The sequence below is a fragment of the Heterocephalus glaber genome, unplaced genomic scaffold, assembly GCF_053883595.1.
Source record: "Heterocephalus glaber isolate CG9 unplaced genomic scaffold, H.glaber_assembly_v1.0 deba00000281, whole genome shotgun sequence".
Lineage (NCBI taxonomy): Eukaryota > Metazoa > Chordata > Mammalia > Rodentia > Bathyergidae > Heterocephalus > Heterocephalus glaber.
The window spans coordinates 15,296,893-15,313,830 of record NW_028258139.1 but is presented as its reverse complement, the minus strand read 5'-3'; the positions used below and the strand labels follow the sequence as shown (position 1 = coordinate 15,313,830).

Genomic DNA, 16,938 nt, shown 5'->3' with positions numbered 1-16,938 from the left:
AACAAAGAGACTTCTCTGTTCCACTATTTCCTCTCTGTCCCCAAGGGACACCTGAAGGGAGTGTAGACAAGGGTTACCTAAAGGAAGACATTTCCCATCCCTAAGTCCAGATACATGGGGTGGGGAGGTGTCTGCACTTGTCAAAGCTATTGCAGGAGATTGCTGGGAAGGCAAATCCTAGACTCAGCAGTTTTGTTACACAGCCTGCTGTATAGAGACACAATGTTTTACACGCACACTGACACTTACAGGAGTCCATTCTGTGTAAGCAATGTGGTAATGAAAAACTATAAAAGTGCTCTAAGCCATAATATACTATAAAATCTTGGAAACTGACCCTAAAAAATAACCAAGAAAAGCAAATAACCTGATACTTCAAGTTTTAGGTGTAAAACTTTTCTGCTTTGGAAAATACAAAAAGTTGCAATCATATGTAATGCAGTAGACTCCAAAAAGGTTTAAAAAATGGAAAAAAACCCCACTCTAAAACACAATTACCAGAAATCTCTCCTCTTTTTCCAACCAGCGCTGATCTTCTTCCATTTCCTGCTGCTGTCGGATCAGCCGCTCTTCCATCAGGTGGGCTGGCAAGACCTGCCCAATCCCGCGAAGGTCCAAGGCCGCTGAGTCCTAGAAGGAGACGTGGAAACAGCATGTCCAGTCTTATGATTTTGTTCACATGTTTTGACTTTGTTGTGTCTTTCAAAACAATTAAGCCAAACAGCAAAAGTTGTAGAAAAAGGCCTCTTTACTCCAGTTGAAATTTACTATCACAGTTCACTCTAAAGAGATTATGCAAACACATGCAAAGAATGCACTATTACTTAAAAAAGCCAAAACAACCAGGAAATAAAGTAACAGCAATTTAAATATGACACACATTATGGAGTATTAGTCATTAAACACATTTACTTCAAGGAAGAAAACAAGAATAACAGACAACTACAGGTTCTCTTCAATTCAAAGAAATAATTTTTAATATATGAAAAGTCTTTGTTTTACCAGGAAAATTTAGTGAAAATTAACATGGTTCACAGACATAAAGGCTTTGTCTACCAGCTGCTCCCCAAATATATATGCTAATTATATTCTGCCTTTTAAAGGAATGGACTATGATTGTAGTATTTCTTTCTCCTTGGGTATTTCTTCTGGTAAAAAAACAATTCACAAAACCAGAAATATACGAATAGATGAGGTACCTGGTTCTAGAATTAAGTCATCAAAATCAAATAGTCTTGGACTTAGAAATAAAAGGTGCCTTAAGCAGCACTTCATAAGCTTATGAGATAAAGTCCAAGAACATCCAGTTTACCTCCACGTTGGGCTGCCACATGGGTATCTCTTGAGATCTATGATTCCATGACTCTGTCTGGTCCAAGAGAGATGCCTGACCTGGGTAGATGCTGCCAGGCATAGCTGTGATTCCGTGTGAACCAGGGTAGCCAGAGACCTGTGAGTGAGTTAGGAGGCAAGGTAATGTTCTGCCCTAACATAGCTTCTGCTTTACACGTGAAAGAAAGTAACTAGAATTAAAGAATGCTGTGGTAGGCAAAATAGCACGCCCCCCCAATGTCCAAGTTCCAACCTCTTGAACATGAGAATATATCCCCCAACTTAGCGTAAGGGATTTATTTTGCCGATGGGACTAAATCAGGGACCTTGATGGTAGACTACTTTGGATTATGTAAGTGGGCCCAATGTTATCACAGGAGTTCTTAGTTGTAGGGCATGGTGGCACACATGCTTGTAATCCCAGCACTTGGGAGGGTCAGGCAGGAGGATTGCTTCAAGTTTGAGACCAGGCTGGGCTATATAGTGAGGTCAAGGCCAGCCTGGGCTACATAGCAAGACTCTGTCTCAAAAAAAAAAAAAAAAAAAAAAAAAGAGAATCTCGAAAGAGTACTTAGTTGTAGACAGGAAGCAGAATGGAAGAACAGTGTGATTACTGAAGAATGGTCAGAGAGATCCAACACAGCTGGCTTCTGGATGTGAATCACGGGGACCCTGAGGCAAGGGATAGCCAGTAGGGTTAGGAAATGGATTTTCAATAAAAGCCTCAAGGAAAGAACTTTGTTATGGCTACATTAGATAACACAGGCAAACATGTACTGGAAAACGATAAATCATTTACTTTTTAGATGTATGGATATGCTCAGAGTAGACTATCTCTGGTTGCAAAACCAATTAGGAAGTCACAAAGAGCTGTAATATGTTTGGTTTCAGAACCCCTCTTTTCTGCCCAACCCAACACCATCCCCAGTAACAGCCACAAAAACAGGAATGCCTTGACGCTGTCTTCTAATAAAGTGAGGGCTGATGGTGGGAGAGGTCACGCCCTTCAGTTCTCATAATGATGACTGAGAGAGAGAGATGTTTAATGGGACATGGAGAAGAACTCTGGGCAGGAGGAAAATGGAGGGTTAGAGGTCTCTAGAAACGGGCCCCTCTCTTGATTGAGACTGAATAAGCAGAGTCTGGATCTGTTTCTGCAGATCACTTGCTGCTTTCTGGTATGGTCTGGTCAGGGTTGCAAGTTAATGTTTTAGTGAGACAAAGCACACATTATTTCCAAACATTAATACATCCTTGAACAAAGGTTGTAGGGATTTATTAGGTCTCCAATCATTAATTTATAACAAAATTATAGATAGTATCTAACTGATGAATTTTCAAGAGAAATGTATGGAAAATTTTTGTAGACTGAATAAAAATACCTTAATAAAAATTCTACTAAATAAAAAATGTAGCATCACTATGATTTTTGGAGAAAACTGATATACTACTGCCAGACAGCTTCTAGGAGTTTTTATAACAAAGAGGTTTTGAATGGTCTAACGCAGTTTTCTAAAAAACACTGAACATGTGAAAGGATCAGAGGGCAACTCAGGCTAAGAAACACTGAGTAACATCAGGAAATGTCCTACAGCTGGTCTGACAACCTAGGAAAACCTGGGCTTGGATAAGTTAAGGATGCATTACTTATGTTCAATGAAAAAGAAAGGTTTAATATATTCACCATTATTTTACTTACACACTGCTCTAGCTACTTAATGAGTCAGAGATGTGTCCCCACTCTCAGGGGCTTCCATTGCTGTGGGACAGAGAGCCACTACCAAACATGTACTTGAGTTCCAAGTTGTGCAAGTGCTTGGGCCACACCACTATCCTGGCCAGGACTCCAGTGGGCCTGTCAGGACACAGCACTCACTCTCTGACACTCATCTCAGGAAGCAGGCAGTGCTGCTATCCAATTCCCACTCAACCGCCAGCTAAGCTTAGACTTCCTGTACAGCCTGGCACAGTCCCAGGGGCGGTCCCTGGTTCACTTTGTCATCTGCTAGAGTCCAGAATCTCACAGCAATGAGATTGGAGTTCTCCTTCCTTAGGTTACCCATACTCACAGTGCAGCTCAGACTGTCTTGATCAGGGTTCTGACTCCTATGCATGTGCAACTAGTAAACAAGGGTGTTCTAAGCTCCTCCCTGAGAAATAGGGGGAGTACCTAGTTCATCTTTATGTTCCCAGTAGAGGAACAAACAGATGCCCTGGGAGGTGCTTGCTGGCAACATTAATACTCTTGGCTCCACTTTAGAATAAATACATTGGAATCTGGAGGCAGTGGGTACACAGGATGAAATTTACTTAGGTTCACTGTTCTAAGCTACCACAGACCTAAGAGCTTTATTACTAATAGTTTCTAACTCACTGAGAGAGAATATTAGAGAAACACCCCCTTTCACAATAGCATCCAAAAAAATGAAATACTTAGGAATTAATCTAATTAAGAAAGTAAAAGACCTCTACATTGAAAACTACAGTACTCTGAAAAAGGAGATGGTAGAGGATATCACAAAATGGAAAGACATCCTTTGTTCCTGGGTAGGAAGAACCAATATAGTGAAAATGACCATACTTCCAAAATTGTTACACAGATTTAATGCAATCCTGATCAAAATTCCAAAAGCATATCTGAACAGCATGGTACTGGCAAAAGAACAGACCCGAGGATCAATGGAACAGACTGATCAGAAACAACTCCAGACACACTCAGCCACCTAATCTTTGACAAAGGAGCCAAACACTTTCACTGAAAGATAGCCTCTTTCAGAAAATCTGGCTTTCTATATGCTGAAGATCAAAACTAGATCCATATCTTTCTCACCATGCACTAACCTAAAATTGAAATGGATCAAAGATCTAAATATTAAAACAGAAACACTAAATCTGCTGGAAGAGAGAACAGGAAGAACGCTTGAGGACATAGGAGTAGGCAAGACTTCATGAACAAAACTCAGACCACACTGGAAATACTACAAAGAATCAACAACTGGGACCTCGTCTTATTAAAAAGCCTTTGGGGCCAGGGATTTAGCTCAGTGGTTTCGCCACCTGCTGTGCAAGCGCAAGGACCCAAGTTTGATCCCTGGTACCAAAAAAAAAAAAGCTTTCGCATAGCAAGAGAAACCACCAACAGAGTGAAGAGACAACCCATAGCGTGGGAAATTTTTTTTACCAGCTATTCATCAGATAAAGGACTATTATCTAGAATATATAAAGAACTCAAAAAAAATCAGACCCTCCCCAAATTTAAAGACCCAGTCCAAAAATGGGCATCTGAAATGAACAGATAGTTCTCAGACAAAGAAGTAGAAACAGCAAATAAATATATGAAAAACTGTTCAACATCACTGGTCATTCATGAGATGCAAATGAAAACAATGCTGATTCCACCTCACCCCAGATGGAACAGCTGCTATCATGAAATTAACCAATAACAAATGCTGGAGGGGCTGTGGGGAAAAGGATGCCTTCTCCACTGTTGGTGGGAGTGCAGACTGGTGCAACCACTGTGGAAATCAGTGTGGTGAGTTCTCAAAAAACTAAAATTAGAGGTTCCATTTGACCCAGCTATTCCTCTTCTTGAAAGAATTAAAAGCATCATACTACAGCGATATATGCACATCCATGTTTACAGTGGCACAGTTTGTAATAGCTAAATCTTGGAAACAGCCCAAATGTCCATCAACCAATGAATGGATAAAGATGATATGGTTTCTTTATATAATGGAGATTACTCTGCTGTAAAGGATGAACTTCAGACATTTACAGCTAAATGGATGAACCTTGAGACGATACTCTTAAATAAATCAGACACACATGTTTAAATATTGCATTGTTTCTCCTGTGTAAGAAGCCAAAAGTAGAAATAAGGACTAAAATGTACAATATATATTGGGAAATGGGAAGAAAATGTTCAAATGGGAAGGGGAACAGGGGAGGGAGGGAGGGAGAAAGGAAGGAAGAAGGAGGAAAAGTGAAAACAGAAGGAAAAAATGGAAACAAAGCTTTTGTACATAGGGAGGGGAGGGGACAGGAGGGAAAGGGGTGAATGGGAAAAAAAGGGGTGGGATGTACCATGTACAGGTGCAAATTCCCTATGATGAGTGTTATCATTATGTATGCCTAAAACGTACCAATAAATGTTGTGCTATTAAAAAAAAAAGAAATAGTTTCTATGTTCCCCCTTGGTACTCTAGTACCAACGCTCGAGAATCTTTGTCCATATTCACTCTGGAAGCCTTAATTGAAACCTTGCTCTGAGTAACACTGTGAAGAGATAGTTAGGAAAGTACTGACCCCTCAATAGCACTTTGACTCTCAAAGACCTTTTATAATGAGTAAAAAAAGCTGAATTCTAGAAGTAGATACTATATGATTCCATTTATATAAAACTGTAGAAGAGGCAAAATCAATCTCTATTAGCAGGAATCAGAAGAATGGCTGCTTCTGGGCCAGGGGCCAAAGGGCCTAGGAAGGGCACCAGGGAGACTCCTTAAAGTTTCTATTGTGATGGGGGTATGGCACACAATGGTGCTTGAATCTGTCAAAACTAAGATGTGTGCATTTTATTGCAAGTAAATTACATCTTAATAGAAGCTAATACCCTTCCTTCAAAAAATAAACACAAGAGGTATTATTCTGCTTCATGTCTTTTTCTTCAAGGGTAATCTTCAGGATGCCTGTAAACTCAACATTCTTTCCACACTTGTCTATAGAGGATCTCAACTGGTTTCTGTTAAAATAGTTTCAAATTTTCTCAGGAGGCTGAGTCAGGATTGCCTTACGTTGAAGGCCACCATGGGCTACATAGTGAGTTCAAAGCCAGCCTGAACTATATTGTGAGACTTGTCTCAAAAAGCAAACAAAAGGGCCGGGGACTTAGCTCAGTGGTTTTGCTGCCTGCTGCGCAAGCACAAGGACCTGAGGTTCAATCCTTGGTACCACAAACAAATAAACAAAAAATTTAAAATTTTATTTTTTCCCTCTAGAAAAACTGCAGTTCACTATTACCTCTGTACAGTAGGGTGTCCATTTGATCTACAGCTGGAGAGAATCTGCCTACAGACTCCTAGAGGCACTGTCCCACCTATAAAACACTGTGAATAACCAGGCCTCTCACTTAGGAAGCAGCTAGGGTGACCACTTTCTTAGCTTTCTACTTGGAAAAATAAGTACACAAGAAAATAATATCTATATTGTACATCCCCACCAAAAGTGCTGACAATCAAGTAACACACTTTATGTCTGTAATGACTCACATACCTGGTAATGATTGGCTTGCACCATGTGCTGCGGACTGGGATAAAATCCTTCACTGGACCTTGGACTAGGATAACCAGGTCTGCTGGGCTGTGAACAGAGCATCATATGAATGAATCTTTTGATTTTGGTACATCTATGTTTTAGGAAAAGAAAAGAAAAAAGGTATTTCTTTAATAGAGCTTGGCTGGCAAAAGTTTAAAAAATTTCAGGGGGGAAAGGACAGTCTTTTCAACAAACACTGCTGAATAAGTGGATATCCACATGTGAAAAAGTTGGGCTCTTCCCTCATAACATACACAAAAATTAACTCTACACTTGATGTTAGCCAAAAGGCCAAGAAGCGACACAAAAATTAACTCTAAATGGACCACAAATCTTTGTTTTTGGTACCAGGGATCGAACTCAGGACCTCACGCTTGCTGGGCAGGCGCTGTGCCACTGAGCTACATCCACAGCATTAAATCTAAAACTAGCAAGAGTTGTGCTCGCTTCGGCAGTACGTATACTAAAACTATGAGAGTCTTAGAGGCATAGGAGTGAATCTCTGTAACCGTGGATTAGGCAATGGTTTCTTAGCTATGATACAAAAACACAACTGATTAAAAAAAACTGGACATCATTGAAACTGTAACTTTAAGCCAGGTATGGTAGCATATGCACATGATCCCAGTGCTCAGGAGGCTGAGGCAGGAGGACTCTGAGTTCAAGGCCACTTTAGGTTACATAGCAAGTTCAAGGACAGCCTGAGCTACACAGTGAGACTGCCCCCCCAAACCCCACAACTTTTGTGTTGCAAATGCCATCAAGAGAGTGAAAAGACAACATAAACAATGTAAGAAAATGCTGACAAATTATCTGATAAGATTCATAGCCAGGGCATATAAAGAATTCTTACAGTACTAAAATGACAAATAATCCAATTAAAAAGTGAGGAAAGGGCCGGGCATGGTGGTACACACCTGTAATCCCAGCACTCAGGAGGCTGAGAGGTAGGAGGACCGCGTGAGACTGAGGCCAGCCTGAGCTACATAGTGAGACCCTGTCTCGAAAAACAAAACAAGGGGCTGGGGATTTAGCTCAGTGGTTCTGCTGCCTGCCTCGCAAGCACAAGGTCCAGAGTTCGATCCCTGGTACCAAACAATAGAAAACAAAACAAAAGTGAAGACAGGACTTGAGTAGACCCAAAGGGCATATAGGGCTAGTCAGGATAGTCAACATCTTTAGAAAGTAGGGAAACACAAATCAAAACCACAATAAGCTATGCTTTACAATGACTAGGATGGTCATAACAATAAAGACAGAACATAAAAAGCAAGGGAACGATGTGGAGAAACCAGAACTCTGCACACTGTTGTTGGGCATGTAAAATGGAGCAGCTGCTGTGGAAGATATCCCAAGAAAATTAAACATAGAATTACTATATAATCCTAAAATTCCACTTTCAGGTATATACAACAATAAATGAAAACATGTCCACACAAAAACATACATTAATGTTCTTTCCTTTTTTAAAAGAAGGTTCATTTTACCTTACATGGATGTTCTTAATAACATTATTATTATTATTATTTGGTACCAGGGATCGAACTCAGGACCTTGCACTTGCAAGGGAGGCTGCGGAACCATTGAGCTAAATCCCCAGCCCCCTTAATAACATTATTTATAATAGGAAACGGGAACAATGTCTGCCAACTGATGAATGGATAAACAAAATGCAATATACCCATAAATGAAATACCACTTGGTAATTAAAAGGAATGAAGTACTGACATATAATAAAACATGGGTGAAGTTTAAAAAAACACATGCTAAGTGAAAGAAGCCAGTTCCCAAAAAAACCACTATTATGATTCCATATATGGAATGTCCAGAACAGGAAGAAATGAAAGTTAGCAAGAAGATAAATGGTTACCAGGCATGGGAGGAGAGGAAATGAGGGAGAATTGCTAATGGGTCTAGAGTTTATCATGAGGTGATATAAACGTTCTATAATTCATTGTGGTGATGGCTGCATAATTCTGAATATTCTAAAAAACACTGAATCCTACCCTTCAAGTGGGCAAATCTATGGTATATACATTGTATATTCACAAAGATATTAAACCATCAACAAAAGATGTGGAACTTTCCAGGCTAAGGTCTGAATGCTCTCTGCCCAGGGAGCAGGTTAGGCACTTGTCTGCTCCACTGCTTCTCAGCTATGTTACATATTGGTGAGTGATTCAGCTGACTAGTCTGTTTCCTCATCTGAGAAATGGAGGTGAACTAAAGGAGCTCAGAAGCCACTTCTAGCTCTAAATTCTCATTTTGTTTCTGTTATAAAGGAATTCAAAGTTCAGAGCAAAAGAATGATACAATTTGAAACAGAAAATGAAATAAGGTGAATCAATAAAGTCTTTTAAAACATGAGAGATTTAATGAAGTAGTCTTCCATTACTTTCTAGTTAAATCAAGACAGAATAGCTGGGCATGTTGGCACATGTCTTAATTCCAGCTCTTGCAAGGCTGAGGTAGGAGGATCCCAAGTTCAAGGCCAGCCTATGCAGCTTGGTAACACCTTGTCGCAAAATAAAAAAGGATGGGATGTTGCTCAGTGGGAGACTGCTTCCCTAGAATGTACCCAGGCCCTAGGGCCTGCAAAAACCTAGGCCCAGCACTGCAAAAACCAACCAACCAACCAACCAACCAACCAACCAACCAACCAACCAACCAACCAACCAAAACATCCACCTCCAAACAACAGCAGCAGCAGTAAAAAACCCAGAGTGAAAGGTTTGTTCCTTCCATTTGCCAGACACTTCCCCTTCTTGGAGTCTTTCCCAAAGGGTTCTTGATCTAGTCAGCCTAATGTGAGCACAAGTACTCTGCTTTCCTCTACAGGCCCTTGCAAGTGCTGACATGCACAGCAGGCACTCTGCACTTGATCCACCCAGCTACTGTGAGGGTGTAAATGTTTACTCATCTCTCAGCCTTGTCATATTTTACACATTACCCTAGATGCATTCCACTTCAAACTTAAATAAATAGGGGCATGAATTCCCCATAGATCCCTACAATAGGAAACAAGTATAAAGGGGCATTCTTGGCTTTTCTCTACTGTGTACCAGGGGAGTATTTCTGAAGCATGTAATGTACCCCTTCAGATTTATATTTTTAAAGGCTTAATTTGAAAAAGTGGTTGTGCTGATTTAAAAGAGGTTAAAAAAAGTGTCTGTCCTGACACTTTAGTGGCAATGGCTGCTTTAGAGGATGTGTCAGTCCATGGGCATTAACCTTACTGCCAGGCTCAGGCTTTCTGATCCCTTGCATCTGGAGTCCAAGTGTGGAAGGATGCAGAGCCCAGACACAGGAAATGTGACAGAGGTTACATCATCTGGCTTATATTTTGGAAGTGGTCTGTAAATAACAGGCAAAAATACAAACACTTTAGAGTGTCCTGTGCACACCAAACAAGGAACTTTATATACAATTTGATGATTCGGACAATGCTACAAAGCTATACAATAACCTCCATTTTACACAGGCTCAGAGAAGTCAGGCAATTTAAATAGGATCACACAGATGGTAATGACGGAATTCCAAAATCTATTGTGGTATCATGTTACTTTATGACAAGTATACTTTTGACTTCTCAAATAAAAAGGAGCATAAAAAAAATCAGAGTGGCAAAAGTTTTATAAATATCTCACAATGACTCAGGTACTTTCATAGGTGGCAAGTGATAACACAGGGTTCCAATTCAAAATAAACATAATGGGTAAAGCTGGACATGGTGGCAATGCCTGTAATCCCAGCTCTCTTGGGAGGTTGAGGCAAGAGGGTCCCAAGTTCAAGCCTAGCCCAGACAATTTAATGACTTAGCAAGACCCGTTCTCAAAATAGAATATGCAAAAAGGGCTGAGTATACAGTCCACTGCAAAGGTCCTCGGATCAATGCTTAGCAGTACTGTGAAAACAAAACAAAAACAACAAGCAAAACATCATCATCACCACAACAAAAAACCAGGTAAAAAGTTGAAAATGTTTCATGGTAGATGTAGCAAACACACCAAGGACATCCTGTAGCCCAAGCTGGGGGAAGGGGATAAACACACTGCTAGCGCCGCTCTGCTTCTGTTCTTGCCACAAGAGCTGGGTGTGTGTCAGATGCAGGCCTGGCCTCTTATTTTACTCCCTTGTGACTGTCAAGCATAAAACGGAGATAGTAACAGGAGCCACTTCCTAGAGCTGTCATGAGGACACTCCTGAAGTAGCACTGCTACTGAGCACTGCATCAGCAGAGTCACTACCCCTTACTCTCCAAGAGAAACTTGGGTTTTCACACAGTGAAACAGGGAACCAAGGGGATTTTTGCTGAATCCTCCCAAGCAAGGAGAGAGAAGAGGGAAGAAACCAACAACCTAAAGCAGAGGTGCTCAGATTGGTAGCACTGACCTCTCAGGAGTGAGCAGGGTCCACGTGAGGGGCTCCTGATGGTTGCAATGCTTGGCACAGGTTGGAAGCCAGGCAGGCAGCTTCTAGCAGGGAGTAAAGTTCTAGTGTTCTAAGACTCCCTACATCCCTCTCAACTTTGTGTAGATGAAACAACAGAAACAACAATCGTAGAACCAGCTCTCATTAACACAACAGTCCACCAGGCAATGACCTTCCAGTACAGTGACTACTGTCAAGAAAACTGACCCATACCCAGCTATGCAACTCGGAAAAGGGGAGAGGTTTTTTTCCCCTTCCCAGTCTTTGTGACTGAACTCAGGGCCTATGCATATTAGGCAAGTTCTCTATCACTGAACCATATCCCAGCCGGGAGTATTTTTAAATAGTTTTTGACACAATGTGGATACTACTTTTGATACTACACCAAAACTCAGTGAGTGGTAGTTTTAGAAAGTCTGTAGCAATTTAGAATCTGAACTCTATCACTTATCTGCCACATTAAAACCCATCACTCTATCTTGTACTTTGAAAGGTCCTTTTACCCAGGTGTGATTTGGTTACTTTGTATGGGTCCTTGGAAAAGTAGTTTACTGAGTAACTAGACCTTCCCAATGTCGACAAATTCCAGTATTATACATACAGTATGTACTTTTAAGAAACCACGTTTGTTAATGTCATTCTGAGCTCATCAGAACAGTCTAAGAATTGGAAAGCTTTCAAGGTTATGGTGGTTTTGCAAAATTCTAATTTTTTTTTCCTTGAAAAATACGATCAAATGTTTGAAGTGACAGCCTCACTTCCTTCTTTTTGAGAAACTATCTACCAAATCTGCAACTCTGAATACGGTATGTCTGCCAGCTGTTCTTACCAATAAAGCTGGATTTCCATGAAAAGAGTGTCTTGCTCAGCTCAGTTACATAGTACTTTTCTTGAGATGGACATCAGATTGGGGTGTGTACTTCTTATATCCTCACACTGCTTCATCTTTCGTAAACTGGCACCCCTTCTCAAGGTGTGAATATGGTGATAAAGAATACTGACAACTAGTGCAGCTAGGCGACAGTTCCTGACTTGTGCAAATGAACAGTGGTCCTATCAGTGCCAATGTCACCGAAGTGGAAAAGGCAAATAACTTCTTAACATGATCAGGAAGAGCTCAGACCTCCTGGGCCTGACCTTGGGGAATCAAAGGATCACCTTGAAAGTGACTGTACTAAAGACAATCTTATGCTGAGGCACTCCACTAACCCGACAGGAATTTGCGGGATAGCAACATGGACAGATGAAAATGAACATTAACGGTGCCCTTCCAAGCTGGGCTCATCATAGCTAAATTTTTCCTGAAGATTATTATTATATAAAAAAACTGGTATTAAGTATGGATGGATTTTTTTTCCTCAGTGCTGGGGATTGAACCCAAGACACTGTACATGCTAGGCACCTGTTCTACTACTCAGCTACATCCAAAGCCTGTTATGAACATTTTTAGTGATCACCTTTCTGGTTATAATGCTTTGTCATTAATAAACTCTAAATTTTGAATCTTGAATAGAAGAAAGAAAAAAATTTCCATTTAAAAAGTAATGAAGGACCCAGGAAGGCATGGTGACACAAGCCTGTTAATCACAGCACTTGGGAAGCAGAGGCACAGGAGGATTGCAAATTCAGGGCCAGCCTGGGTTACTCAGTGAATTTAAGTTTAGAGCTACATAGTGAGCCCCTGTTTCAAAAACCAAAAACTAATGAAGCTACAGCAAATGTTTTCTTTTCTGCTCCATCCCCACCTAGTGGTGCTAAGGATGAAACCAGGACCTAGGCAAGTGCTCTACCACTGTTACACTCCTGAAAAATGTTTTTTAGTGGTACACAGAATTTATCTACATAAGCCTAAAATCCTACTTGAATTTAAGAAACTGAAGTGGAATTATCCTAGGACATCACAGGCAGAATTATGAAAACCTGCAAAGATCTATAGAATTTCCACTTCACAGGGCAGAGCAAATTGCCAGAGGAAACACCAGTCTACCATGTTAAGAAAAATAAGATTCACTTCAGATATAGCAATTACTGTGACTACAAATGGAGATCTGATCCTGCAATGAACACAGAGAAGGTAAAAACTGCACCCAAGACTAGGTTCTCCATATGAGAGGGAAATAAGAGGCATACTTGGTTATAATCTCAAGCATCTGAATATCTATACTAATGTAGGTGACTTTAGCTATTAGAACTGTTGATCCAAGGGCTGTCTAACCTTTCCTGCAAGGGCCAAACAGTAAGTGTGTTAAGCTTTGTGCACCACTGTCTGTGTCTATTCAGCTCTGCCTGTGTGGTGAAATAAACAACATCCACACTGTGAGTGTGTGTGGTTGTGTCCCAACAGAATGTCAGGCACCAGAATTAAGCAATGGCTACCTTTGCTGGCCTCTGCTTCAGACAAATAAGCATTGGTGTGAGGCAGGGCAATCTCCAATTATAGAAAAGAGCCTCAAAATATGCATTTTGAAAACATCTAAAGAGAAAGCAAGAAAGAAATAAAAGACAAGGAGAGAGGGAGACAGACAGAAAGACTCCCACACACACAGAGAGATGTGTGACTATTAAAAAATTTAAGCAGATGAGTGGATAAAGAAAATGTGGTATTTACACATGATGGAGTACTACTCTGCCATAAAAGATTATCGTATTGTTTCTCTTATATGAGAAACCCAAACTACAGAGAGCAAAATAAAAGATATATAATAGGAATTTGGGAGCTAGATTTTTCTCAAATGGGAAGGGGATCAAGAAAAGGGGGGGAGGGGAAAGGGGATGAAAAAAGAATTAAGATGTGTTATACAGTGCATGTACCAACTCCACACAAGAAATGCAAACATTATATATATATAATCCAAACACGTACTAATTTAAAAAAAGATTTCTAAAAAATATTAGTTGCCAACATTTGAAAATAAAATTAAAAATACAAAAAAACTTAAGCAGAACTATAAAATAAAATTTATTAAAAAAAATTTTAAGCAGAACTAAAGCCAAACCACCAAACTGGTGTGGAGGTACACACCTATAATCTAAGCACTTAGAGAGGCTGAAGCAGGAGGATCCCAAGGTAGGAATCACACCTGGGCAGCTTAAGCGAGACCACTGTGTCTCAAAAATTGTAAGAAAAAAAATAAAGGTACTACCAAAAGTGCCCGAACCATCTCTATCCTATGAACTAATTTTAAAAATTAGTCAAACCAGGCCGTAGATGTAGCTCAGTGGCACCGTGCCTGCCTGGCAAGCACAAGGTCCTGAATTCTATCCCCAGTACTGGGAAAAAAATATACAGTCAAATTAAAATCATTAAAAGCCCAACACATTGGTATATGGAAGAATGTTTAGGGGCTGGGGGTGCAGTTCAATGCACCCTAGTATGTGTGAGGTCCTAGGTTCTATCCCTAGCATTGGGGGAAAATAGAGTGGGAGTTGGGAGGCAGAGGAGGACAGGGTGTGTGTGTGTGAGATATATTTAGCTGAAAAAGGCTCTTCAACTCCAGGAGATTGTTGCATTATCTGGAGCTTATCATCAAATATTTAACAATGTATTTATTATACTTCTGTGTACTAAGTGAACGGTTATACAATATATTACCTTATAACATTCCCAAGAGATTTAAAGGAGGAAAATGAGTTTTGGAATAGGGAGGTAACTTATTTAGTCATCAGACTGTAAATAGCAGAATCTGAGATAGACAGAATGGCTTGACTTCCAGGCCTGAGACCTTATTGATGAGACTCTCTTGCCTTCCAGCACAGGACCATTCTGCAGCTGTAAGGAAATTCAAACACAGGCTAACTGGTAAATGGAACACAGAAGGCCAGGTTGGGCATGGTGCCGCATGCCTATAATCCCAGCACTCGGGATGCTGAGGCAGGAGGATCACGGTGAGCTGGAGGCCAGCCTGGACTGGACTAGTGATTTTAAGGCCAGCTTAGACTACACAGTGAGACCCTGTCTCAAAAACAAAGAACATGGAGGGTCTTAGATGCTGAGGGTTTATGTTTTTTCTGTGGATAACTATGGATCTTCTGTTATCATTAAAGAGAAACGTACTGGTTTTCTCACTACTTTGCTCAAAGCAACACCTCCCCATGGGTGATGTGATTTTCCTTCTCTGCAGGATGGCTGGACTGAGGCATCTTTAGCTCTACCCATCTGCAGAATTGTGCTCACTTACATTTTTTTGTAGTGTGTAATAGGTTTACTTTTACATGGTTCAACACAGAGAATAAGAAAATAAGTTTTCAGGTATCATAGTAAAAAAATTGTTACAACATTTAAAAGTTTGTTGTGTTAACAGATTGCTGAATGTTTTTCAAAAAGAAAACTTACATTTTTAGCTAAGTATCAAATAGCTATTAACTGCAAAAAAAACCCCTATTATCTTTTTACTTTCCAGAAAAAGGACTAAACTGGATCATTCATGGCAAGTGCATGAGAATACTATCCTATCAAAAGTAAAAAGGGTATAAACCTCTATAATCTAAGGAAAGTATTTAGCTAAGGGCCAACTGTCCAAAACCTTCCAGCCCAGCCCAGTCCAGCCCCTGTAAAGGATGTGGCCACTCTTCTGAGGTGGGAGGGGACATGAGGAGGCTTTGGAGGTGAGTGACAGCAAGGTGTGAGGGTGCCACTGGTAGGTCTCACCAGGAAATGAAAGTATATATAACATGCTTCTCAGGTGCTCACTTCAGCAGCACATATACTACATGCTTCTCACACAAAAAACCCAGCCACCAGTTCTGTCCCACGAAAGTCAAAAAATGTACGTAAAGTTTTTAGCAAAACTGAACATAAACAAAAGGAATACTCTAGTCAGATGGAACGAGACTCATTTTTGAAGCAAAAAGCAAAGCATCTATGGCCTAGTTTCAGGTTTCAATCCTGATTGATCATTAGGAAGATCTCTGACAGTCAACAAAGGAAAACTTCCCCAGAGCCAGGTGTCCCATGACACGGAGGAAAAAAGGTGAAGAGGAACAGGAAGAATACCATTTTAAGATCACATCTGCTCCAAGGCTGTTTTCAACAGCTTCTATTTAAAATGGAAATTAGGAAAATCAGTGCACAGGGTGACAATCTGTAGAGGAGAAACAAGCAAGAATCGGACAGTTATAACCTCTACTCTTAGAATAACCAGATATCTGATTTTTACCCCACAGGAAATAGCTGCCTAGATCACAGAGAAATCCCACAGTTGGGATTTCATGGCTACCTTGGGTGGTGCTTCATCAGATCCTCCAGAGTCCCAGGACACAGTGGCCTGTCTTCTCGACTCCATCCTCATTCGTTCTTCTTGCTGGGCCTTCTCTTCCTCCAGGATTGTGCTACAGAGACAACACATTGTGTTATGGGAGCTGACAGCCAGAGCAGCACACACCAGAGCCCACCCAAGTCATCCAAGGAACACCAGCTGGCTGCCAGGTGAAAATGCCCAAAAGGCAAAGATCTTGCGCACGGGGGAAAGAGGATCAGGTTTCTAAGCCTTTACACATGACTTTAGAATAGACTTGGTCCCAGAAGGCAAGTCCTTTTAAAGCACTGCCACAGGTAAGAAAAATACAGCTGGGAAGAAAAAGAAAGGCTGCTGAAAATGAAGGAAGGGCCAAGATGAAATGTTTGTATGCTACAGATCATTTTAAGCAGAACAGAATGACCCTGAGAAATCTCTAACAGCCCTTCATCAAGCGTCTACAAGTCTGCGGCAGACTGCACCAACACAAGCTCTCACAACTGTGAACTCACCAGCACACTATGTGACCAATTGGCAATTTGGCAAATAATTTCCCTAATGTTCTCAGCTCAATCCTCCAACTAATTTTCAGCTTAACTAGTACTTTACCCGTCAAGAAAACAAGGAA

At 40.7% G+C, this 16,938-nt stretch overlaps 1 protein-coding gene across 50 annotated transcripts in view; it reads right to left on the bottom strand.

The window, feature by feature from the left end:
* Ptk2 (protein tyrosine kinase 2) overlaps window positions 1-16,938 on the bottom strand; it is a 347,380-nt gene that overhangs the window by 45,477 nt on the left and 284,965 nt on the right. For 39 of the 50 annotated variants that reach the window (XM_087187130.1, XM_087187131.1, XM_087187061.1 and 36 more), the window contains 4 exons: window positions 16,293-16,404; window positions 6,604-6,690; window positions 1,313-1,450; window positions 499-630 (listed from right to left, as the gene is read on the bottom strand). In XM_087187130.1, coding sequence (XP_087043256.1) covers window positions 499-630; window positions 1,313-1,450; window positions 6,604-6,690; window positions 16,293-16,404 — 469 coding nt within the window. The remainder of the gene's footprint in view (window positions 1-498; window positions 631-1,312; window positions 1,451-6,603; window positions 6,691-16,292; window positions 16,405-16,938) is intronic. The other 11 variants (XM_087187134.1, XM_087187136.1, XM_087187135.1 and 8 more) reach the window with 2 other exon arrangements.